The sequence below is a fragment of the Balaenoptera physalus genome (assembly GCF_965194825.1).
Source record: "Balaenoptera physalus genome assembly, chromosome: 13".
Taxonomy (NCBI): domain Eukaryota; kingdom Metazoa; phylum Chordata; class Mammalia; order Artiodactyla; family Balaenopteridae; genus Balaenoptera; species Balaenoptera physalus.
This window is the reverse complement of record NC_138892.1, coordinates 42,211,321-42,238,047: the sequence shown is the minus strand read 5'-3', so window position 1 is coordinate 42,238,047 and position 26,727 is coordinate 42,211,321. Positions and strand designations below refer to the sequence as shown.

The window sequence follows — 26,727 nt, the reverse complement described above, 5'->3', positions numbered from 1 at the left end:
AGTGGTATTCCATTGTATATGTATACCACATCTTTATCCATTCATCTGTTGATGGACACTTAGGTTGTTTCCAGGTCTTGGCTATTGTGAATAGTGCTGCTATGAACATAGGGATGCATGTTATCTTTTTGAATTATAGTTTTGTCTAGATATATGCCCAGGAGTGGGATTGCTGGATCATATGGTAATTCTATTTTTAGTTTTTCAAGGAACCGCCATACTGTTTTCCATAGTGGCTGCACCAACTTACATTCCCACCAATAGTGTAGAAGGGTTCCCTTTTCTCCACATCCTCTCCAGCATTTGCTATTTGTAGACTTTTTAATGATGGCCACTCTGACCATTGTGAAGTGATACATCGTTGTTTTGATTTGCGTTTCTCTAATAATTAGTGATGTTGAGCATCTTTTCATATGCCTGTTTGGCCATCTGTATGTCTCCTTTGGAGAAATGTCTATTTAGGTCTTCTGCCCATTTTTTGACTGGGTTTTTCGTTTTTTTGTTGTTGCATTGTAAGAGCTGTTTGTGTATTTTGGAAATTAAGCCTTTGTCAGTTGCATCATCTGCAAATATTTTCTCCCATTCCATAGGTTGTCTCTTTGTTTTGTTTATGGCTTCCTTTGCTGTGCAAAAGATTTTAAGTTTCATTAGGTCCCGTTTGTTTATTTTTGTTTTTATTTCTATTGCCTTGGGAGTCTGACCTAAGAAAACGTTGGTACAATTTATGTCAGAGAATGTTTTGCCTATGATCTCTTCTAGGAGTTTTATGGTGTGATGTCTTATGTTTAAGTCTTTAAACCTTCAAATAGATATTAATTTTGATCACAGAATATATACAAGCAGTTCTTGCTTTGCACAGTTCTGATATGCACGCATGTCAGTTACCATGGTTTAGTTACATAAACATGGTTCAAATTCCAGTTACTCTGATGTGACATATTAACTGTGTGTAACTGGATAAAAGTATCAATTTTGCTGTTTCAGTCCACAAATCACTACATAAATAACAGATCCCGTTGTGACCAATGACCAATCACGTCAGTTCTTTCAAAGTCTGTTGTTCATGCACAAAGTCTGTTCGTGCAGACAGAAAGGGATGTAATCATGTTGCCTCTGCATTTCCCAGTGATGCAAACCCATGATATTTTAATAAACTCAATACTGGAAAGAAAGAATTGGCCAAAAAAGATGAGAGTGAAGCAAAGAAAGAAAAAAAGCAATAATGCTGGAGGTGAAATTCGAACTGAATATAAATGTAGTTAGAAAGAAAAAATTGATAGTGAGGATGTAGACCCTGCCACCATTTGAGAGACTATAGATATACAGTTAGAAGAACTTAATGAAGGTGAATTTATCAATGTACGTGAGGAAAGCGATTGGGATGAAAAGGATATAGATGCCCCCAGAGAGAGTGATGCCTGCAAAAATGCCACATTAAATGACCTCATAGAGATATTTCATGAAATTGAAAGTGCAAAGGATAAAATTTGGAAGCTGACTCAAACTTAGGAAGGAGTATAATAATCCGTCAAGACATAGAAAAGATGATCAGTATTCACTGTAATTTATAGAATAAGAAGTTAGGCGCTGTTCAAGCTATTCCTTTCTTTTTTATAAATTTATTTATTTATTTTTGGCTGTGTTGGGTCTTCGTTGCTGCGAGTGGGCTTTCTCTAGTTGCGGCCAGTGGGTGCTACTCTTCGTTGCGGTGCGCGGGCTTCTCATTGCGGTGGCTTCTCTTGTTGCGGAACACGGACTCTAGACACGTGGGCTCAGTAGTTGTGGCTCACGGGCTCTAGAGCGCAGGCTCAGTAGTTGTGGCACACAGACTTCGTTGCTCTGTGGCATGTGGGATCTTCCCGGACCAGGGCTCGAACCCATGTCTCCTGCATTGGCAGACGGATTCTTAACCACTGTGCCACCAGGGAAGTCCCCAAACTATTCTTGATAAGTTTTTTTTATGAAGAAATAAAACACTTTAATTCTCAATGTTTCTAATGTTTTAAATTACATACTAAATCAATATTAGTTTTACTACTTTTTCATTTCCCTAAATATTTATAGTCAACAGTAAGGTTTTTTTTTAATTAATTAATTAATTTATTTATTTATTTATTTTTGGCTGTGTTGGGTCTTCGTTTCTGTGCGAGGGCTTCCTCTAGTTGTGGCAAGCGGGGGCCACTCTTCATCGCGGTGCGCGGGCCTCTCACTATCGCGGCCTCTCTTGTTGCGGAGCACGGGCTCCAGACGCGCAGGCTCAGTAGTTGTGGCTCACGGGCCCAGTTGCTCCGCGGCATGTGGGATCTTCCCAGACCAGGGCTCGAACCCGTGTCCCCTGCATTGGCAGGCAGATTCTCAACCACTGCACCACCAGAGAAGCCCCAGTAAGAAAGTTTTTAATGTTTTGATTAAAATGTTTAAAGATCACAGAACAATTGTAATTATGCATCCATGCCTTTGTACCAGCCATTCCTTCTGCCCCTCCCCCCACCTCTGTGTCTCTACCTGGCAATCTCATATGCATTTCTCAAAACCCAGGTCAGGTGTTAAGATTGCTTTGCACAGTTTCAGCTTGCTGTGTAAAGAGAGGACTGCCTGGGAAATAAAGTCACAACTTTCTGCACACCCAAGTTTGTGAGTCTATAAAATTCATACATCCTGAAAATTGGATAGATTTGTATGGATGTCTCCTTCAACATCTTGTTAGAAGATTTTGCCTTCACTTGATAACTGGCATGGCATAGGACAAGGGTGCTGGACTGGGTTATTGGGAGGCTTGTGTTCCGGTCCAGCTTTGTGGTTAAGTAGCAGTGTAATCCAGGCCAGGTCACTTAAGCCCCTTCCATTTCCCCTCTGTAAAATACAGTGAATATGAATTTTCAAGGTACTTTTGAACTCTACATTTCTATAATTCTCTACCATTATCAAAGAGAGATAACAGAAGGGAGAGAAAAATGCACCCCCCACCAAAGACTATTGCCATTTTCATAGTAACAATAAATGTTTATGGAGTGAATAAATGATTAGCATGATTTTGGTGGGGTAGGTAGAGCTATGCGAATATTGATGCTGGTGAGAAGCTGCTGTTTACTCGCTATTTTCATGTGAACCTTGCATATGAAGCTATAGCTACCTTGAAAACTTAGGGTACGCTATTATGTATTCTTCAGCTTGGTTGACCATTTATTCACATACTCATTGGGCACAGTGCTAGGCACTAGATGAGAAAAACTCAAGTCCTGCTTTGGAGGATCTCCCACCATGGTGGGGAAAACAATTCATTCTTCCCAAGGTAGGCGCATTTAAACTGGATTTTGGAAAATGCATATGAGATAGCCCAATAGAGAAAGAGAAATGGGGTTGGGAGGAGGGCATTTTAGGAAGAGAGGATGGCTGGTGCAAAGGCATGAATGCAGAAAAGAATATGAAGGGCACTGAGAGTGGAGTGATCCACAGAGGATGGGTGGTGGGAGGATTTAGAAAACACTCTGGGTATTTCTAGTAGGAAGGTTTTAACGGAGAGAATTAGGTGCTTACAAAATTGCTGGGAGGGAGGGAAACGAAGTAGGGGGTTGTTGTGCAGTGTTTACATCCTGTCACCACGGCTGCTACCCAGAGGTTGGGGGAATGCTGTTTCCTCACAATGGTTGGGAACAGTGTGAAACCACTGCCAATATCACAGCTGGTACATAGTCTTTGACTGGACAGTAGAATAAAGTATGGCTGGTACAAAACTCAGCCTGATGCCATCTGTTACTATAGTGTAAGAGGAAGAACAACTTCAGCTTCCTTTCTCTCTACCAAATCCTGCGTGAGTGTATTTAACTGACAGGATCACATCTAGAACCTGGTAGCAAGGGGATCTGGGAAATGTAGTTCCCAGCCTCCCAGACCCTGTGATAAAGAACTCAGAAAGGGAGTGGGAATGAATGCTGAGGGTCAATAGACAATATCTAGCATAGCTGGGAAGCCAAGTTGGGACCAGCCTGTGAGGGGACTGGAAAGGCATGCTAAAAGTATCAGAAAATGCTGCATGGGATGCCACTGACAGTTAAAAGCAGGATTTTCACAATTCAATCGGTTTTATAAGCATTGATGGCATAGTAGATGCCATTCTTCTAAACGAAGAAAACCCCAAGTTCTATACCACAATGATTTATTAAATAAATAATATATGTAAAACCATGCAATGAAAAAGTCCTCTAAAGATTTTTTAAAAATTATGTACAGTCGACCCTTAACACAGGTTTGAACTGTGCGGATCCACTTTTACACTTTTTTTTTTTTTCAAAAATAAATACTAGAGTACCACTACACGATCTGGGGTTGGTTGAATCTGTGGATGCAGAACCAGGATGTGGAAGAACATCAAATATGGAGGGTAAGGGGCAGACTGTAAGTTATACACGGGTTTTCAACTGCATGGAGTGTCAGTGTGCCTAATGCCCACGTCATTCAAGCGTTAACTGTATTTGTGCTAACTTATCACCCATTTTTTTATTGGGCGCACATTTTGTGGCAGGCATTGTGAATACAGATATAAAGCACCCATGGTCTCTGACATTAAGAAGCTAATGTCCTTTTTCTTTTCGGTAAAGACTAAGAAAATTTTAGAGGGTTATTTGGTAGATTAATTCATTGATTCTCAAAGTAACTTCTGCTGAACCTTGTAAGATGAACATCTTGTAAGATGCTAAGAAAAAATATGGTCCCGCTATCAAACCAGGTTTAAAGAGTTTGTATTTTATTTCCTCTTGCAAATTTCAACCTCTAATAAATCCTGTAGTAAAAAATTAACTATTTAATTTTGTTTTACCAAAATTACCCACTTTTGACTCCTAATATCTATCAGCAGTTGAGTTCTTCAGGGCACAGTTGGGGAAAGACCGGCTGCTAGTATAGAAGAGCCAATCAAACTGAAGGCTACCATTGTGCTATTTACAAAAAAGGGTTTAGATATGAGAGAATGAAAAGAAGAAAACTATTGTAGCTTCAGGTATGATTTCTTCATTTCAGAAGCATTTGAGGACAGAAAGGACATTGAACTAATCAAACCAATCTTAATACTAAAAACATTAATAGCTATCAAAAATTAATTTCTTAAAGATGAGATATTAAGTGCCATAACAATCATCTAGGAAGATGCAAATCTTGGACCGTGGAAGGTTATAACTATTTTAACAGGATGTTAAATGGTGAGCTTGGCCGCAGCAGCAAATTATAGTTGCATTCCAAAAAATTGATCAAGGAGGTTTTGCAAACCAGTTACACACTATGGAACCCCTTTACCCACAAGGCCTTGAAAGGGTTGAGCAAATGGAAATAGAAATGGATTTTGTGGAGAGTTATGCTGTGGTTCTTCACCTGTGGCTCTAGGGAGGCCTCCCTAGAGCCACTAAGGGGAGCTGTGGGGTGTTGCTCTCCTCACCTCTTGCCTGCAGTTGAGACGCGTTCTCTTGTATGACTCTGGCCTGGGGGATCTGGGTGGGATCGCAGCTTTGGCAGGGGGAGGGGAGGCTGCGTGAGTTTGGCTGGGCCTTCTCTCCACGAATCAGGGCAAAGAGCACTGGATGTGGGGTAAGACGGCAGATAGAGCCAGCCCGGGGCTGTTCTAAATCCTGCCCAGTAGGGTATCTGGAGTGGATGCAGGAAAACCGGAGACTGAGGGAGAATATCAGCTGCAGGAAAATGAACTGCCTGCAGCACAGAAAGTTCAGGTAAGTGTTCCCAAGCTGAGGCTTCTGAGGAACTGTCCACACAAAAGAGCTCCAACCTCTGCCAGCCCCACCGTATGAGAAGCCTGTTTACGACAGTGCCTTAAACCGTTGATACGCTGCGGCCTTTACCTCTCCCACTGTCCCTGCTTTGACCTCGCTGGGCACAGAAATCTAGGCCAGCTCATTGGGAGAGGAGAGATGCCCCGCAGAGAAAAGACAAAGGACCATCATCGGTGACCAGGCTACAGCGAGCCCCAGTGGCAGAAGTTTTAAATGCTCATTCTGCATCGTGAACCGAGACTGTCTTAACTTAAAATGACTATAGAACTATTATTTACAGTAACAAGGAGGTCACAGCACCTGACCTCATGTTCCTACAAGGGTTAGTGCATTACCCCCACTGACCAGGCTGAAAGGGACACTGGGAGACAAAACCAACTTGCTTCCACGATTACCCCATGAGTTCTGCTTGTTCAGTGTACCCTTTACACTGTTAAAGACAACCAAGACGGGCATGTGTGAGAAGATATTGGTAGGTGCCTGCAATACAGCAGGGCCTTGTTATAACGTAACAGTCCACTAAATATAGGCTGGTAAAATCCTAATCCTGGCATGTGTGTAGAAGCAAATCTATCCTGGGTTATCTTAGACACGTCTGTCAGATGAAGGCGGAAAACTGGGACAAGAAGTGATGTGTTGAATCTAACTGAAGGCTGGCAGAGGGGCGAGCCCTGTTGTGGCAGGTCCTACGGTCCCTCCATTCACCATTTTGGGGGCTTCCAGGGTCCCAAGTGCCAGGCTTGGCACTGGGGTTTCAAAGCTGTTTCCCCAGCACCTGACAGTTTAGCAGGGGAGACTGACAACAGTGCAACCTCTAATGGACTCCGGAGATCATACGAGCTAAGGAAAGTCAGAGTAGGTCAGCGTGGAGGTTCATTTACAAGTGAGGGTTAACAGTAGAATCTGGCTTTGAACTACAGGTGGGCATTTGCTAGACTGAGAAGCATTTAACCTTGCAGGTAACATGAGAAATCAGGAGGTAGTCTCACCTGTGATTCTTACATTGGTGAAGCTTCAGAGTCATCTGGAAGCTCCAAACCCCCAGTGATTCTATCTCTGGTAGAAATCAAAAGCTCAACAGTATAGTTCCTCAACCCTCCCAAGCTCCCACGTGATTCTGATACAGTAAGTTTTGGCGTTTGGGAACCACTGGAAGGGCTCAGCAAAAGGATCTGACTTGGGTTTATGAAGGTCTAGTTGGCTGTTCTGCAATGGTGAATGGTTTTACTGAAATCGGTACCCACAGAAAGCCCAATAAACCCAACCAACAACTCTTGTTAAAATGAATTAACTTTTATTGCTATTTCATAAAGCTTAATACTTTGCTAAAGGAAAAAATTATATAGATAATATAGCCATTAGAAGAAAGAGCAGGGCTAAGTGATACAAAAAAAGCAGTAAGCAGCAATAAAATTAATACCTACACAAAACTAGCAGTGCAATAAGATAAAGCAGAAAGCAGCTTTACACTGGGAAAAAAAGTTATTTAAATACAGAAATAGCACCTTACAAAAAGGAACTGAGAAATGTAAACTTGGTAGGTAGATTCAAGTATAAAAGTTATACCCCCAACTCTTGTACCAGAATGAAAGGGTTTCACAAACCCCAGACAGTGTAGGGCACACACACACCTCCCTCAGTGCTGACTCGAAGCTGCATTTCCTTAGCAGGATCGCGGACAATCTTTTGTTTTTTTTTTTTTTCTTTTACGAAATTCTACAACGATAGACTCAAGATTGCCACGGCTTCTTCACCACCCCTAATATCCAAGTCTAGCTCAGCTGCTCCACTACCATCAGTTGCTCTGTAACAAACAGATTCATATTCCCGACAGAAACAACCACTGCATTATTATTTCTACACATCACAAAGACACGTGAAGAAGTGGGGACTGAGTACAAAAGGAACCTGCTCTTGGTGTTCTATTGCTAAGTATGGTCACAGAATCATAATCTCATTTATGGGTTTGTTTCTTAACACCCCTCAAGAACTGTGAATCCTCTGAGGTTTATGTGGTCATATCATGAACAGAATTAAAAAAAAAAAAAAAAAAAAAGGATAGCAGAGAAGTTAAAGTGGCGGGCATCCAAGAACAGTAAGGGGAAAATCGGTCTGTGTTTTCATCTAAATATAGACCTCTCAAGTGAAAATATTTTGTGGAAGGTCTGAAGCATGATATATTTAAAATGCATGTATCCTGTGCAGATTTATATGCCATGTGTCTTATAATCTACTTGAAAAAGGCATATTTTTGTTTCGATAGGCAACCCATCATATTAGTTCAGGGTAATCGTCACCACGCAATTAGATTAGCTGATGATGAGAATCACATTTTTTATCAGTTTAATTCTAGAGAAGACTGTGAACAAGGGGGAAAAAATACCATCTTGTAAACTTTAAAAGTTTAGTGTTGATAAAAATTTTATATAATAGCAAATTTATTTAATCTGGCTACCTACCTCAAGTTTTCAAAAATCTTGTGGGGGTGATAAGGCTAATATTATCCTGTAGTTAATATAAAGCTACTTTATTCAGACTCCCAGAGTCTCTTAAATTAATATTTTTATTCTTTCATATAACATTTTCTTGGGTCCAAAAAATAAAAATAAAATCCTACACCAAGATTCCACAGCTAAGAAGTATAAAAAAGGAGAGGGGAATAAAGAAATGAAGGAATGAAGGAATGAAGGAAAGGAGGGAAAAATGAAGGGAGGGAGGGAGGGAGGGAAGGAAGGAGGGAGGGAGGGAAGGAGGGAGAGACGAGGTAAATAATACATCTAGGCGTACAAAGATCTAGTTTGGCTACTTAATGAAACCCTAAAGTAATATGGTTTAACAAAGGGATACTGGTAAGTTTCCAGGATTATATTTATGCTAGAACAACGATCCCCTGCACTCTCTGTTCTTATTTTGCACTTCTATGAAAAATAACTCTGATTTGAATATTCTTGGATTCTGAACATCAACGTGTCCGTTTTCCCTCTTACTCTTCCCAACATGAAGAAAAAAAAAGTAAAAGAAAAAAAATAAAGTATCACCTATTGTCCTACATCAATTTCTACACTGTCACTCTTCAGAATTCTACTAAAAGGTCCCAACTAGGTTCCAATTTTCCATATAATTCCTTTCTACCATCCTGATTTATTCAATAAACAGCAATTGCTAGAAGACATCCCATACCTGACGTTCTACAGTTAACATTTAAATTAAAAAAACCACAAGGGCATGTAGTGAAGGAAACTGAACATAGTAGGATTTTTTTTTTTTTTTTTTACAAACGAACAGTAAAACCTCACCGTTCACACAGTTATTGAGAAGCAGCTATCTGGCTGCTAGAGTTCATCTTAATTCTCAGGCCCAGCTCAGGCTAGCACAGTTCATTATAGCAAGGTGTGTCTTCACAGTTATTTTGGTCTTGACATTCCGTCATGTATATACACTTATCCACATTATTACTAGGTTGTAAAGTAAGTGCAGGGCAAATTATAGGAAAAAAGTACAAACATTCAAGTCGTCATACCCTGAAAAACATGTGTTTTGCTGTCATTGTAAACTTCTTGCACTAAATCCCACTTCAGGAAAAAAATAAATAATACCATAGGATTCAAACTGAAGTTGGCTTCCTGATGAAGCCGAAGGAAGCAGTAGCTTTTTCAAACTGCAGAAAGGAAGTTTCTCTCACCACGGATCTACTCGGGGTGAGTGGGAATACACGTCAAGAACGCTCAACCCAGTTAAGTGCTAGACGGGCGCCCCCCTCCACTTTAGAAAAACCACAAGGCTCCAGGAGGCTGTTCAGATCTCCTTCCAGCAATAAGATGATTCTTGAGTGAAAACCACAACAGTCAGTTGGTGCTTCCACTGTGACACCACGCACAGAGTCTAGACTCTAACTGGTAAGAAATGCACAATTAGGAACAATTACTTTCAGGAAAATAGATGCTTCCTGAAGATGGATAGTTAACATTAGAACCAGGGGATACAGGAGAGAGGAAGGATGCATGCTGAAGACCGGATGGTTTGCATTCTAGTTTCCATTCACCATTAGGACATGCATGACCTGTAACACAGGGAAATTCAGGCACCTCCATCCCACCCCTGCTGGGCAAAGCTTCAGGTTAGTCGGCCCCGCCGCTGGGGATTTCGAGCCTCCTCTGTGCTGAGCTGGTGTTTCGTGACTGATTCCTTTCTCTTCTCCTAAGGACAGGGTCCCCGAGGCTGCCAGGCGTCTTGAAAAACGTCTCTCGATGTGTGCGTCGGATGCTCTTGGGGGTCACTGGAACTGGTGACTAAAATAGAGAAGGAAAAAAAAAGTACATAAAAACAGAAGTGAAGTCAAATTGTACCCAATCTCTGAACTGGAAGCCCCCTCTTTTTTTTTTTCTTTTCTTAATTGAAGTATAGTTGATTTACAATATTGTGCCAATCTCTGCTGTACAGCAAAGTGACTCAGTTATACACATACAGACGTTTGTTTTTTATATTCTTTTCCATTATGGTTGATCACAGGATATTGAATATAATTCCCTGTGCTATACAGTAGGACCTTGTTGTTTATTCATCCTACATGTAATAGTTTACATCTGCTGATCCCAAACTCCCAGTCCTGCCCTCCCCCTTGGCAACCACCAGTCTGTTCTCTATGTCTGTGAGTCTGTTTCTATTTTGTAGATAGGTTCATTTGTGCCATATTTTAGATTCCACATATAAGTGATATCATATGGTATTTGTCTTTCTCTTTCTGACTTACTTCACTTAGTATGATCATCTCTAGTTGCATCCATGTTGCTGTAAATGGCATTATTTCATTCTTTTTTATGGCTGAGTAGTATTCCACTGTATATATGTACCACATCTTCTTACCCACTCATCTGTCAGTGGACATTTAGGTTGTTGCCAGGTCTTGGCTATTGTGAACAGTGCTGCTATGAACATAGGGGTGCATGTATCTTTCTGAATTCTAGTTTTGTCTGGATATATGCCCAGGAGTGGGATTGCAGGATCATAGGGTAATTCTATTTTTAGTTTTCTGAGGAATCTCCACACTGTCTTCCATAGTGGCTGCACCAACTTACATTCCCACTAACAGTGTAGGAGCCCCCTCTTGACCTGTGTCGCTGTGATCCCCATGCAGGTGTTCCATCCTCTTTGCTTTTCTGTCACACTCCTCCAGTGTATCTCCTTCACAACGCTTACCACAGCTGGAAATTAGCTGATTTATTCTGTGTGCAGAAAGGCAGCCTAGCGAAGAGGTCACAAGTGTGGCACTGACACCTGCAGCCAGGGTTTGGGCTCTGCCATAACTAGCTGTGTGACCTCGGGCAAATGACTTAACCTAACCAGTTTATCCCTCAGTTTCTTCATCCATAGATGGGGACGATAAAAGTACCAACTTAGCAGGGTTGTAACAATTAAAGGAGATGATATTAATAAAGCACTTTGGATCATGCCAGGCAAGTAGTATGTGCATGTGTCTTTGCTCTTTTTGTTTACTTGCTAATATTTATCCTCTCACGTTAAATATTTATCCCTTTAATGTGCCCTAAAAGGGCAGGAACCATTATCCTGTTTACTGTTATATCTTTACTGCTTAGGTCAGTGCCTGGCACATAACTGGTGATCAGGAAGCATACGCTATATTATAATCGCCTTGTTTAAAAACTAACATGTACATTTCAATGTCTAACAAACTTTTGAGCCCCTGAATTACTTATCTAAAATACTTTTGGCCACAACGTAACTCTTTCTCTGGGAGAGAAATAATTGCTCTGAACAATGCCTAATGCATAACAGGAATTCAACAAATGCTCACTGACTGAACTACAGATGGAGTTGGGGGAGGCAAATAAAGTACTGATTAATTTATATTGATTACAGACATTTATCTATGTACATCTGTATCGATTTTGAGTATGTATATATATACACATCAAGGAAACAATGGATATATTAATATATAGCCATTGCCTCCTAAACAATGCATTTTATGAAATGATAGACTCTAAAAATCTTTGAGCTAGTATCAAGACTTTCATTTCCCTTGATTGTTTCTATAGCTGCACAATTAAAATTCAGGATGGTCTCCGTTATGGACCTAATGAAATGAGAGCTTGGAGAAATCATCTGAATATTCAGCGTGCATCAAAAATCCCCAGGAACTATGCTTTAAATAAGTTCCTTCTGATTCTAAGAAACAGACTGACACCTAAAACGAGTTTTGCCTTTAAAGCACAGGATCTCCCACCTTCTGTCTCCACGCTTTATGGACTAAGCAGATACTTCTGGGTCTACAGTGGAAGCCAGGTAGAATCTGATGTAGAACCCCTGTCCTACGGTTGTTTGACTAAAATCTGATTAAACGCAGGCGAATGCTATCACGGAGTGACGCTCCTTCTTGTGCGGGGCTGAAATGAACCTCAGGACTCACCTGTTGTAATTTCACCACAGAGGCTGGATGTCCTCCGTAAACGGGGGACTCGGGCTGGATGATGCTGTGTGATCGTGACATCACCGGACTCAGGTTAAGTGAGTGCGGACCCTGAAGCTGAGCGTCTGCGGAGGGGAGCGTCGATGATTTTGGATTAACCAGGGCAGCAGGGCCAATGAGAAGATGAGCTCTTGATCCGAGGCCAGGCAAGCCAAGATTCACAGGTCCCGTGCTTGGGAGAGCATTGGGAGCAGAGGACACCGGCCGGGGCATCGTGGGTGAATAGAGAACAGGAAAAGGGCCCAGCGTCGGTGATGGCAAGACCATGCATGGAACACTGAGCGGCGGCAGCGGACCTGAAGACGGTCCCACAGCGCGGGGGGTCTGATTGCCGGATAAGAGCACACTGAAACCATTTAATCCTGGAAGAGAAGCAGAACAAGGTGAAAGTCAGGGCAATGTGAAGACACCGTCCAAGCTCCCACCCCTCAGGGCCCTTTCAAACGGGAGCCCACTGTCGATCAACCCTCACGCCGCAGCCTGGCCACCCACCTCTGTGCTCTCCCAGCCCCACACCGCCTCCTTGCCACAGTGGCCACCACTGAATTCCCCCAGTTACCTATGTGACAGTTTGGTGGATGCTTGAGTCTCCTGAGAGACATGATTAACGTGAGCTCCACTGAATCCAAATTGAGGAGGAAAGTGAACTTGGTTGGGAACAATGATAGCTTCCTTTTTTACAAACTTCTAACAGAAATTTGTATCTCCCTCAATTAAGACCACGGGCAACAAATCACAACAGAATGAACGGTACCTTGTCTTTATCACTAGTAAAAAGCACAGGATGTATTCATGTAATGTTACCATGATGGCAGATGTCTTAAGAGTCTAACGGTCTCCACAACTTTGAAGTTATGAGAGGCCTGCACTTGCTGTCAGATCTTTTTATTACTATAATTTAAAATAATTCCTTTTCTAACTGGATTTCAATATAATTGGCTTCCTCTGTGATCCTATGTATTTAATTCTCTGCATTTGTAAACATCCTGAGGAGGAATCCACAGCCTTCACCATAGTGTCCAAGGGTCCATGGCCCAGAAAAAGCTACTGATGCCTATGCTGGGCTGTCATTTTCATTCTGAAGAAGCCGGGTCTGTTTTTTTATTTATTAAGGTATCAGCAACACTGAGTAGCGTGCTTAGACGAAGCCCTCACAAAATATTTGCTAAAGGAATAAAGAATGTTTTCTAGATAAATGAGTAATAACAAACACCTACCTAACCTGTGATGGGAACAAGGAATTGAAGCAAATCACTTTAAGTCTCTTTGCAAGAGAGCAGCTTCATGTACACAATGCATATTTTAAAAATTAGGTATCTGTTATATTTCAGCTTTATTTCAAGAGTAAGGGCATTTATTGAGTCTTACTAAGCGTCAGGCACTATTATTCTAAGTGCTTTAGATGTATTATCTTATTAAATTTAATCCAATTTTCACAGCACCCCCATGAAGCAGGTGCTCTTATTATTGCTGTTTTACCAATGAGGAGGGCTGAATACTTAAGTTCATGCAGATAATAAGTGGTTTTAACGTCCAGCCCTCTCACTCCAGCCCTGCACTAGACCACAAGGGCATGTCAGCACTTCTGGATATTTAAGAGATCAGCATGTGAGCTGCACATGGCGGCCAGGACGTTCATATTGTTAAACTGAACCACTGCCAGATTCAGCTGAATTATGAAAACAGAATCATCTTTTGAATTCGTTGTGCTTTTTTACCAAGTAAAGTTGAATGCATTAAAAATAAATTACCTGCCCTAACTGTTTTCTCCTTACCCGTGAGGTTGGTGAAAGTGAAAGCAGCCTCTGCCTTCATTTCGTCGATGGAGAAAGCAAGGGGCTAGGAGTGAAATGACTCAGAGGAGGCAGCTCATCAATGCACCAGCTTGGTCGGGTGACATGAACAAAAATTTAAACATCAAATTTATGGCCCGAGTACCCCAAGGGACTCGAAGACATGACACCCCTTACCTGTTGGCGACTGCACATAAAGATACTGCAGCAAAGAGGGCTCTTTGGTGCTTTCATTTTCTTTCGAAGGCTTTTCTATCTCTGTATTTCTAGAAGGATTTCCCCACTCAGAAGAAATGAAGCAGTCTGCTGTAGCCTTTCCCGAAACCTCCTTTGCCGCAGAAAGTTGTCCATTCATGTGAATGTCTTCATGGGGTGCAGGTCCCCTTTTATCCACGGTCTTGGAAGAGGCAATGTCTGTGGAATCTGAGGGTTTCTAAGCACAACCCAACCAGGAACCAGAAAAGCAAGTCAAAATCCCAGCAGTAAATTATAATAACAGCTTTCTCCAAATAGCTAACACATAAACAAAAAGGTCAGACACAGCTGTGTGCCACCCTGATTTGTGTATGTCAGTTGTTTCTGTCATATTTATAGGAATGGCCTGAAGATCACTGTCACGTCACGGGCTTCTGTAGGCTTATGATTTCTTAAGCACAGAAACGATGGAGATTTTAATAATGGGAAACTGGGTATGGTGTTTAGACTGTGAAATAAATTTCTGAGCTGGAACACATAAAGGGTGTTGATGCTGCAGGCTTTTAGGGCTTGATAAGAATTGCAGGGCTGACCCAAAGCTGTCTTGGTTATCTAAGACACGTATATATACATATACCAGTCAGTCTTTTCCTTCTGTTTTGCAACCCCAGGCTATATACAAAATTAGAAAAATTCATTCTGGCAGGAGGAAGGCATAGAGGAGGAAGGGTCTTAATTAATGGACTGATTTCCATGAGGTGTGCCTCACTGATCCTCTACAAACGGCTGCAGGGAGAGTGCTTCTGCTTTCTGAGAGTTTTACCAGTCATATCTCATTAACCTCCGAAAGGCTACTGTGGACAGCTCAGATTTTTGTTCTTTTCATTTTGTGGCTAGGGGAACGGGCTCTCTGAGCAGTGACACGAGCACTGACATAGACACTGAGAGCCAAACGGCACCTACATTCCTGACTGTGGACTTCAGGTGCACCCTGGATTAAGATGATTATTTCATCAACGTGTTAAAAAAAAAAGTATAGCAAAAAAGACTGGGAAAGAATACACAAACATGTTGACAGTGATTGCCTCTATGTGGTGGGATTATGGGTAGGTTTTTTTCCCTTTATACTTTTTATTTATTTATTTATTTATTTATTTATGGCTGCGTTGGGTCTTCGTTTCTGTGCGAGGGCTTCCTCTAGTTGCGGCAAGTGGGGGTTACTCTTCATCGCGGTGCGCGGGCCTCTCACTATCGATCGCGGCCTCTCTTGTTGCGGAGCACAGGCTCCAGACGCGCAGGCTCAGTAGTTGTGGCTCATGGGCCTAGTTGCTCTGAGGCATGTGGGATCTTCCCAGACCAGGGCGCGAACCCGTGTCCCCTGCATTAGCAGGCAGATTCCCAACCACTGCGCCACCAGGGAAGCCCCAACCCTTTATACTTTTTAGCGTTTTATGCAAAGTGTGATTTTTATAAAAATCACTTTTATTACAGTACTGCTTCATGGCAAGATTATTTGGGACAGCCAGTCCTGGGCTTAATTATACAGGTGACACATGCACTACTTCCTATTCCAGACTCAGTAGCCTATCTGTGTGTCTCTGTTGGGAAGGAACTACGGGTCGACGGGCCGTCAGCTAGCACGTCCACCTGAACCCCTTACCTTGGGCATGACGAGGGAGAGGGGGCCGTCTTCGCAGTCCCTGCTTTGTCTCTTCGTGGCCGGCTCCTCCTCCTCCTGCGGCTTCCTCTCCTCCCCGAGGCGCTTCTGAACTGAGGGCGTGGCTGACCGCTCTGCTGTGCCTTCCGAGCCCTTGCTGTCCCTCTCGGACCCTGACCCCGACCCCGGGGACGGCGGCTCTTGCAGGCTCCCACACAGCATGAACAGCGAGGCGGAGGGCACGTACACCAGGGGCTGGCCGGCCAGCAGAGCTGGCTTCAGGCTCTCCGCGTCCAAGGCGGCAGAGGCGAGGGAGACACCTCCTTGTCCGTTCAGACCATTCTGGGCAGAGAAGGCCTGCAAGTCCGTTGGAGCCACGGAAAGTACTGGGTGGGCCAAGGCATTAACACAGTATTCTGAGTCAACAGAGAGGCCGGGGAAAGGAGCAGCGGCCTCCAGGCTGCTTGATGGAGGTATCGCTCTCTGATTGGCAAAAGCTTCTGCCCTGTGATAAAAGAAACAGAGTGGGGCCCATCCAGTTACCACATTCTACCAACTCCCGACTCTGCTTTCCTAAAGAGAGAGGTACCAAAGCAGGAGTGAGAGAATACTGCTCAGGATGCTATTAAAGCACACTCTCTGAGCACGTGAGCCGACTCCAGAGGCAGGTGACCATATCACCTGGATGGATGGTTAGGGGTGGGGCAGGGGGATCTCAGGTGAGGGCTAATAGCAGCTCCCCACCTGCCTCTCCCACAGCCAGTAGTCATCAGCTACCCAGCACGTACCCCTTCCCAGGCACACAGATGCTACAATGACTAGCGTAATAGGGTAATCATTTCACATAATTATTATAACACTAGCTACTCTCATCCATCCCCCCTGCCCCCGTCTACTAGGGAGGAAGACTGAAGCTCAGAGGCTAATCCACCCACTGAAGGTCACCCAGCGGGGCCTCACAGTCAATCACTGTGAGAGATCCTGGGTAGATAACAGAGTCTAGGCCAGACATTGATTTAAAGGACACACCTAGTTTGTCTCAAATCCACTGTGAGATAAATGAAGTGGGCAGTGAGTGAGGAAATAAATTTATCTACAAAATTATTTTCTGTTATTCTTGTCCCATTCTGCTCCGTATTACTACAGAATTTTTAGGCAGCACACATTCAAAATTAAGTCCCCTCAATCTAGGAGATTATAAACGATGTCTGGGCCTTTTATAGAGAAAAATTTCCAAATACTAGAAAGCATGTTTATATTTTTAGTACTATTTTGGAAGTAAATGAGGAAGACTCTTTTGACACTCCTTTAAGAACTAGTAAGTAGAGAACAGGGATTTCCCTAAACCTCTGTGATGGAATCACTGAGAGCAATTTTGCCCACATTCTCGCCCCCTGTGGTGCTGGGAATAAGCGGAGTGCACGGGGCTGCAGAGATGAGTAAAGCTCTCCAACCACAGCCTCCCGGAACGAGTGATGGCTATCACTCAGCTCCATGAAACAACGTGCCCACGCTGATGGTCGCGCCCACTGCCCTACCTCTGGCCATTCACCTTCAACCTCCCCATCTCCACCAGTAAGACCACCGTCACCTGAGACCCAGGTGTTCTTTGTGATGCCTCTTTTCTACTTCAGTGACTCTTGCTGACTCACTGTCTTATACTGATTTCCATTTCTTTCCATCCGCAGCTGACACGGCTCAGACCAGCACCACAGCAGACCAGAATGACTCGGAATGCTCTATTCTATGATCTCCTAATCTGAAGCCCTTCTCTTTTCCAACCCCACCTGCTTAAAGCAGCCAGAATGGTCTTCTCCAGTGAACCTACAATAACTCTTTACCATCCATCTAATAAATCCAAACTCTTCAACTTGGCTTTCAAAGCTTTCTGCCAACTTGACCTACTTACCTCCAATATCCCAAGCTCTTCTTATAAATACTTTCTTGCACGATCCTATTTGGACAAATCATTAAGGCCAGACTAACCAGTTTATTTCCCCTCCACTCCCTGATCCTGGTTCAACAATCTGTTTCTTCCCATGTCTGGCATTATAAACCCCTCCTGTCTTCGCTTTAGCATTTCCTCTGCTAATATATGATTTCCTTGAAAATCAGACCCCAAATCTGACTCAGCTCTGTCGCTTAATAGCATTGTGACCTTGGGCAAGTTACTTAACCTCTCTGGGTTTCAGTTTCCTCTCTGTAAAATGAGGATAATAGTACCAACCTCAAAAGGTTGTTTTTATGATATTAGATGAGATAATACACATAAAACTTCAGGAATAGTACCTGGTAGTTCATAAACAACGTTACCTACAATGATGACAAAGTGGTTCATGGGACTATGATGTGTCATTTCTCAGTGTCACGTTAGTAGTGACTTGTCTTTTCTCATTGTATTTGCCTTTTTATTTATTTTTTTCCTTGTAAGCTTTCATGGCCTAGGGGAATAAATTTTTCATACTTTTGTGTCCCTGATGCCATATCCTGCACAGTGTTGGGCACAAGGGGGAAACTTACAAAATTCTTAATAAACAAATGGCTGACTTTTGAGCAGGACTGTTAAATTTTACCTTTTGATGGGTGGCATTTCAATTTAGTCAAAGTTAAGACTAGGAAATAGAAAAAAATATACTTGGAGTTTTTAAGACTACTTACTGTGAATTGTCTTCTATTTTCTGTCTGTAGACAGCTGCCAGACTTCCAATTTCTAAGGAGTAGCCACTTGATCCTAAAAAGGAAAATGAAGGTCTAGCGAATATAGCAAGGGACTTATACACACCAATTATATATAGCAGGATTCATTATTCACAGCTCAGGGATTATAAGACTATCTCAAATCCATTCTGGTTTTGTTTCAAATAGAGAAATGTCCAGAAGCTAGCTGTTAATGGTGAATGCAGGTCTCATCAAACATTAGTAAGAAAACAAAACAAAGCAAGTATTGCTTTGTAAGTCTGATGAATTGCTGAGATGCATCAAACAGGCCAACCATGGCAAACCAAATGATCTTCAATCTTTAAGGCCGACTAGAATCAATTTCAGGCGTGGGGCTATGTTTATAACCTTGAAGTCACCAACTCTTTTACCCCCTCAAATCATTTCACTTGAGGTAAGTGAAAAAAACAGGCAGAGCGTAGAGTCAGCTCACTTTAAAATGACAGTGCATGGGTCGGGCTACAATTACATGGTGACTGATGGATTCCATGGATTAAGTAAAGGCAGATACCTTGTTTTTCTCTGTAAGGGCTGCTGGGTTCTGAGTTCACTTTCCTTTGGATCCTCTCAGAAGCCTGATCTGAGTTAAAAGAGCCATGTCGAGCAAGCTTCTGTTTTGCACAGAATTGAATGTGGCCGTATGTTTCTCTTTTCAATTCTGGTAGGACAGATGCAGAAACATCCACTAGTTCTTCATCTAAATAAATAAGAGAATTGGTAGTGTTGTTATACAGCTATAATTCAGGATAATTTTAGCCTTTTTAAGATATGGCTTTGAGGACCTATCATTGTAATGGAGCTACCCTATAAATTAAAAACTAAGACAATCAAAGGAATTTTATGAGCCTTGTGTCAAACCCCAATTTCTTTCAATGTATTGTACTAGTCCTTTTTAAAAGTTAGTGGATGACTTTAAAGTAAGACTGAATCCATATATATTCTAAAATTATCTAAACTGCAAAAAAAGTAGAACAGGATGTTCTATAACCCAAATTAGAACGGACCTGACATTTTAGATGCTTTCTTTGGGCAGAGATATCCAAGGAAAACCCAATCATACTCAGCCCAACATGCATATTTAGAGATTTTAACATTAATTGAGATCAGCCTCTTATGCCACAGCCCTAGGGCAATGAGTATAAGAACCTGTGTTTTCTATTATTATGCTTTATTATTTCTTTCTTATGCAGTAGGAGGCTCAGTTACTAAGTGACCAAAGGAATAAGGTCAGCAGAAACTTCACGGCTGAAATGCTGCAGAACAGTGAAGATAATAGAAGGCTGGGCTTTGGAGGCACATTTTATGCTTAAATAAGCCTGTATGAAATCAGGACAGAAATTTCTATACAGAACCAGGCCTAGATTCTATAAAGAAATGACCCCTGTTGTTCAGATAGTCATTCCTACCCTGTTCATCTGTGCTATTTTTTTGTAAGTTCAAAGCATGTACATTTAAATTATAAGACTGATTTAATAAACTGAAAGGCCCAGCTAGACTTACATTTTCTGAAACACACAAATATTGAAAAAGAAAATCACTTATAGTTTTCTTTTTCTTATAACAAAAACCCAACAGATGTCCTGTTTAGAAAATCGGAAGTTAAAAAAAAAACCAGAAGTTATAGAATCAAAAAGAAGAAAATGGGTCAAGATAGTAATGGATCATATCTACCCTCCTTCCTGAAACAAATAAAATATTGGACAAAATATATAAAACAGTGGCTCTCAAGACACTGGACATCAGGACAGCGATCCCTTAGAGATCACTGGGAAGAACTTAACCCACATCCTCTCTGAATTCCTACCGAGCCAGTACTGCCATGGGTAGTGCTTAAGAGTTCTCTAATTTTCAAATGTGTGCTAATTATACACCTTCAATAGAAGCTCATTAACCAACTGAAGTGCATAAGGCACTGATCTGGGTACTAGGGTGTAATCAAAGGTGAATAAAAACTGTGTCTGCCCTCAAAATTGTACAGCAGGGACAAAGCATAATATCATCACCAAGTACAATAGCATGATGCCAAACTGCAAGAGTTTAGATGAGACACTCTGCTCTGGGTGATCAGGGAGAACTTCATGCAAGAGCTGATGTTTGAGCGAGATCTTGAAGGTTGAATAGAATATTTTTATGTTGAAAGGGGGAAGAGAGCTTCACAGGTGAAAAGACTGGGAGAAGCCAGAAGAGGAGTAGAAAGTGGCAAAGTTGTACACTTCATGCTGGCAGGGACCGTATCACACACGTCTTTGAATCTCTCACGGCATTAGAACAGGCAAACCTCGGAGATATTGCGGGTTTGGTTCTAGACCACTGCAATAGAGCGAGTCACGTGAATTTTTTGGTTCCCCAGTACATATAAAAGTTAGGCTTACACTATATTGTAGTGTGCAATAGCACCATATCTAAACAATGTACATACCTTAGTTAAAAAAATACTTTATTGCTAAAAAATGCTAAGCATCACCTGACAAGGCAGGGTTGCCACAAACGTTCAATTTGTGAAAAACACAGTATCTGCGCAGTGCGATAACATGAAGTATGCCTGCATAGTCCACATGCAGTAAGTACTTGCTGGGTTGAATTAATTATACTTGGTTTTAAGTGGTTTCATCTAGTTCCTAAGTGAATAATGTGTTACCAGTGAGGTAGAGAGCTATTTCTTTTATAAGCCTGGGTTAAGTGCAGGAATTTATACTACTAAGACTAAAATTGGAAAGGTAACTTAAAAATAACTTTAGTGGCTTTTTTCCAGGCAACATAGCCATACATAAAGTAGCTGGTGCAGAAGGATCCAGTCCCCAGTTGTGCAAATATTACTTCTGAAGTAAGTAGAAGATAATACCCTCTTTTGCTCTAATTTAGTAAAATTATGACATTCGCAACCTTTTAAATAAATTACAAAAAAGGTGTTCATTACATCCATACTATATTTAGAAGCCATCTTACCACATATTAGTTTTGGGATAGTAATTGATATAATTTTTACATTATCTGGAATTTCAAAGAAAAACAATGTTTTATTCTGCTAATGCAGAAACAACCAGAGTTCATAAGAAGTGTCATTTAAAAAATTAAAAAAATTTTTCTTTTATGAAGTGTCATTTTTAATCCTCAGTCCCAAACTTCCAGGAACTTTGGAATAAAATAAAAAATGCAAAAGAGCTGTGCTTTAATAGTTCCAGAAACTGCCAGGTTCTAAGTTATCTGTGTGTAAGCCAACCAGCATAACCATTTGTAGACTAAGGCTCATTGTTCCAAGACTGATGTCACTAGTCTAATTTTGAATGTGATGTGGGTGATGGGAAATGAAGGTGAAGTTCAATCTCACTGTGTGGTAGGTGTATGATTTGGAAAAGGAACTGGGGATTATACATAAAACGGTCCCTAGCAAAACCATGCCTTACCAGTGGAACTGAAATCCACAGGCCCAATCCACTTGAAGGCGGGTTTCCGGCCTCGCTCTTCTGTTACGTGCACTTTCTTTATCAGTGCCAAGCTGGTCAGAACATTGGCTATGTCATAGAGGCGTCGTACCTTTGCTAGAAGATATAAAGACAATTGCGGTCACACCATACATTGGTCAGCAACACCATTACGTTTTAGTTTATGTGACAGGTCACTTTCTAGCCACCATATATAAGCCTCTAGCAGAGAGTAGTGGGGTAGTATGAAGAGACCAGTGGCTCCGGCGTGAAATCACCCAGGATTTATGTATCTGATGACACTAAGGGAAGGTCACTGTGTTCCCCCATTTCCACAACTTCACACCTCGTACAAGAGGTACCTGGTGACAGGCCAGGATCGCTGTGATTGCAAACGTACCAAGAGAGGGAAATGGGCTGTAATGAAAGGCTTAGGAAATGTAATTCTGATCTGTGGCTCATCAAAAGCTTGCCCGGAGTTTCTTCCAGCAGGAGGTGGTGGCACCTGCTCCACGGGGCAGCTAGGCTGTGAAAATGACAGGGATTCCCCAGAGCTTCCTGAGAGGCTGCACTGCTGGGCACACAGACCGTCTAGGGTTCAAGGTTACGAGGTAGGACTGTGCTGAAGACAGGCAGCGCCTCCCCTTTAATCCCAGCGTTCTGGCCACCCAGCGGGGGAGGGGTGGGAGGGGCATTCCCTGAGTCTGAAGAGGTTTTGGGAGAGACATTTGAAAATACAGGGATTGGAGGAGAAATTCAGAGGGGTGGTAACACATTAAACAGGCAGGATGATGCCCACAGAGTAAGTTCTATTCAAGAAATCAACTTACAGGTCGGAAACCTACTTGAACTTAGGGCTAGGATCAAGCAAAGGGCTTTGATTACCGACCAGAAACATCAAGCATTCACCCCAGATGCCATATTCTTCCCAATCTGGATAGAGCTGGATTTTATCTAGTCATTTCTCCCACAGGGTGGCTATACTTCTAGCTGGAAACAAACAAAAAAAAGCTAGAGAATGTTCAGCTCATGGTTTCTCAGGGCTTGAATGAGCTACCAGGAGCCAGGGCCCTTTGGCTCAGCACCCAGGCTTGATGGAAAAGGAAGATGCACGGGGTGTGAAACCTGAAAACACTTTCCTCATCCAGCAGGCACGTCCCACCACCCCTATACCCTACCCTGCTCATTCCTCTGGTTCTTACCTGTAGACAACTTTCATGTCCACCCATCAGAAGAGTATGCAGGGGGCAAGGAAAGAAGGGAAAGAAAACTCAGACATTCCGTCTTGGATGCAGCGATACTAAAGAGAAATGCAAAGCCTCTTACATCCTCCCTGACCTGCATTTGTGGGATGCCATTCTGCTTCCACCATCCACTCTGCCGAGGAAAAGGCATCGGACAGAACTTTCACAGGAATTCTAGTATGTGACCAGCTTACCTCTCACAGCACCAAGAACCTTTATGAAGGCAGGAAGGAGTGCACGTCTCAAAAAATAATAATAATTTTTTAAATCTCTGAGGCAGCAAACATCAGCATATGACATCCCACTCTTTCTGTGCTGATAAGTGGATTTAGGTGAAAATGCTTACTTTTAAATTTACTATGATCCGGCGTATCTTGGCTTTCTTCTATCAGTATTTTGGCAGCCACATCAAGAGTAACAATCTTGGTTTTGGAGACCAGGAACAGCATGACAAATTTCTGGCTCATAATTCTCAGAGACTTATCTTTTCTACTGTTTGCAGATGCTACAAAGGGAATAAAACAAAAGCGTCAAAACGTAATTTACCACAAGAGAGACTGTACTTCTAGTTTGCCAGGCCTATCTAACTGTATCAGCAGATGGAAACATCACTCTTGTTACAGTGATCAGCGGAAGCCTGTTGGACACACATCATAAAAAGATGGTTCACAAAGAAATAAGACATTTTCTTGTGGGTCATAAAATTACAGTAGGTATAAATTCTGAAATGCTTTATATTCATACTTCATTGAATAGAAGCCATGAAGTAGTTTTCCTGAAGCAACTTTGGAAAAGATTAAAGTAGAGGGATAAAAGGATAGAGTTAGGGATCAGGAACTGTTTTCAGGACATCAACTCTTCCCTCAATGGCAAGGTCTCCACTTTTATTTCTCTGAGCCCACAATAGCTAGACTACACCCTCCACATAGTAGGCACCCACCTCTTCCATTGCTTTTCAGAAATAAGTGAAGAAATAAACAATAAGTAAATAGGAGACACTGATTAGATGTGTGTTGCCATAGATGGCAGGCAAACCATCGCTGACAGATGGCTGTCTCCACTGGTTATTAGGATAAGAACTGGCTCATAGGGTGGAATTAAAAGGCATGAGGTAGTAAATGGAATGAAAGCCAGGCCCACCCTTCCATTCCTATTGCTTATAAATGCAAGTGAAATGTTAGGGATACTTGCACTTTATTATCTTAGCAAGGAGGAGCAGGGTGAGAATGACAATCAATGGTTAAAGGAGGGACAGCATAAATATGAGCTGGGAGGGGAAGAACAATGTAATATTAAGTAAAAAAAAATTCTGCATCAAATAAAGGTTGTCTATCTTTCTAATCAGTATCTTCTGCTAATGGGGTTCTTTTCTAAGTCATCTACTCCAGTATATAATTAAACAAATAGGATCCTTTGAAGAGATAAATTCTTTCCAAGTAAATTTTCCTTAAAGGCTCACGAGCCGGAATCAGCATGGGGCTGTCAATCTGAAACGGGAGCGCTGTTCGAGATCTATGGTCCAGACACACCAAATACCAAGTGAAACTGCCACTAGACAGTTTTTCAGTGAGGTCGAGTGGGCAGCCCAGTCAGGAAGCCATCTGTCTCCCTGTCTTCAGGAGAGAGAATAAGAGGACATCTCCCTCCAGGGTGGTCCATTTGGCTCTTCCCATTCTTAGCAGTGACCCTCTTCAGAAGACACCATCGCCCTCTCCCTGCCATTACTCGTGTGGGTACAGTGGACTCACAAGAGGGATAGTCGGGTTCAGAGAAATCCAGTAACTGTGGATCCTGGGACTCTGGACAGCCATCTCTTCTGCGTTCTCCAAATTTATAATCCATCAGGTCGAGCTCTTTCTGTTGGAGGTGTGCCATCTGTTCTTCGTATTTCTGCTCCTCTCCTAGCCTCTGGAGGTTCCTCAGGGTTTTCGGCAGGCTGTGCCGTCCGTGCCAGCCATACTGATTCTTGGCCACCCGGCTGACCAGATGCAGCGACTCCAGCACATTCACAATGTCGTAGATGCGTCTCCTTTCAACGCCTGTTTGAAAGAGAGAAGCCAGCCATCATCATGCCGACCAACATTTTTGAGTATAAATTCCTTGAAGGCTTGGACCTTGTCTGTGGGCTATTTTGTGTGATACTTTGCCCAGCAAATATAATTGCTCAACAAATTCATACTATATGAATGCAAGCAAAAGAAATTGTTTTCTTCTTGGGATCCAACTCTCGATAAGATCTAGGATGAACATCCACCTTGAGATGGATGATAGTTCCATCTGTATTACATAAATAGTAGAGCAACTTTTCTTTGGACCTGTTAGGCAAACCACATGAACATTTCAGTGCGTTAAAACTGGTGGGCTTGAGCAACACACGTCATAGTAATAAATGCTTGATGAATGTTGGATGGTTGATTTTGACTTGTATTCCTAGTTATACAGACTATAGAACTGTGTCCAGTAACTGTTAACTCATTATTGGACCATATTCTCCTTTCCTGGAGTCTGAATGATGTGAAAAAATTACTTATTAATTCTCTTAATGGCCAGTAAGGAAAACAGATGGTAAATATTTTGTTTCCCATTTTGCACTGGAAACTCAGGAGTCAAGAGCTTGGGCACCCTTCTCAAGTTGCTGGAGGAAGCTAGTGCCAGGGCTGGAACAACATACAAGTCTCCCTCTGTTCATCACACCTGCGGACAACTCTCCCTGTGCTCCCATTCACTGTATCCTGCCAAACAGCCCATTAATAAAGCACAGAAACTCTAGCACAGGCTGACCATCCGGTCTATCAATTCCCTACCCACTTTCCCAACACTCCCTAAATAGCCAGGATTACGAGCAGTCTATTGAATTTACTAAAAATATTTACACTGGTTAAGTGCGGGGGCTTCAGGGTCAGACTGCATGAACTGGAATCCCTGCGTTATCCCTTACTAGTCGGGTGAGCCTGGGAAGTTACTTGATCTCTCTGAGCCTTAGTATTTATCTCATAAAATGATGAGGATTAAATGTGATCATAAACTTAAAGGGTTTCTGATAGGTGTTAATTTATCTACTCTTTGTGTGTTATTTGGTAAATATCAGTACTTCCTGCGTGGCACTGGAGATACCTAAAATTCCTGCTAGCGTAAGAGGTGACAGTAGAAACAGATTTTTAAATCTTCCATCTTGACTCATCCTGTTATGCAATAGGCCCTTAGGCTTTGGGGACTCAACTGGCCTTGTGCTCTAGCCTAAGTATCCGTAACAAAAGCCTCCAGGCATCTCCCAGAAAACTGGCCCAGCTACAAAAATGCCTTCTTTCTCTTCACTTGCCAAGAGCTGTTCTATAATCAGGGCAGACTTGGTGCACGTAGCTCTTGGCCTTTCAAAGATTTAACACAAGAAATAAACCAGGTTACAATGAAAACTGTGGAGCTGAGAGGAAATT

The 26,727-nt window shown here is 42.2% G+C and overlaps 1 protein-coding gene across 1 annotated transcript in view; it reads right to left on the bottom strand.

Moving 5' to 3' along the window:
- Nucleotides 1-7,461: 7,461 nt before the first annotated feature.
- Nucleotides 7,462-26,727, bottom strand: part of E2F7 (E2F transcription factor 7) — a 32,848-nt gene continuing 13,582 nt past the window's right edge. The window contains exons 5-13 of the mRNA XM_082418915.1: nucleotides 25,042-25,332; nucleotides 23,640-23,798; nucleotides 22,032-22,166; nucleotides 19,139-19,324; nucleotides 18,568-18,640; nucleotides 15,913-16,414; nucleotides 14,235-14,490; nucleotides 12,205-12,626; nucleotides 7,462-10,066 (exon numbers count right to left, since the gene is read on the bottom strand). Of these exons, the coding sequence (XP_082275041.1) occupies nucleotides 9,896-10,066; nucleotides 12,205-12,626; nucleotides 14,235-14,490; nucleotides 15,913-16,414; nucleotides 18,568-18,640; nucleotides 19,139-19,324; nucleotides 22,032-22,166; nucleotides 23,640-23,798; nucleotides 25,042-25,332 (2,195 nt within the window). The 3' untranslated portion in view covers nucleotides 7,462-9,895. The remainder of the gene's footprint in view (nucleotides 10,067-12,204; nucleotides 12,627-14,234; nucleotides 14,491-15,912; nucleotides 16,415-18,567; nucleotides 18,641-19,138; nucleotides 19,325-22,031; nucleotides 22,167-23,639; nucleotides 23,799-25,041; nucleotides 25,333-26,727) is intronic.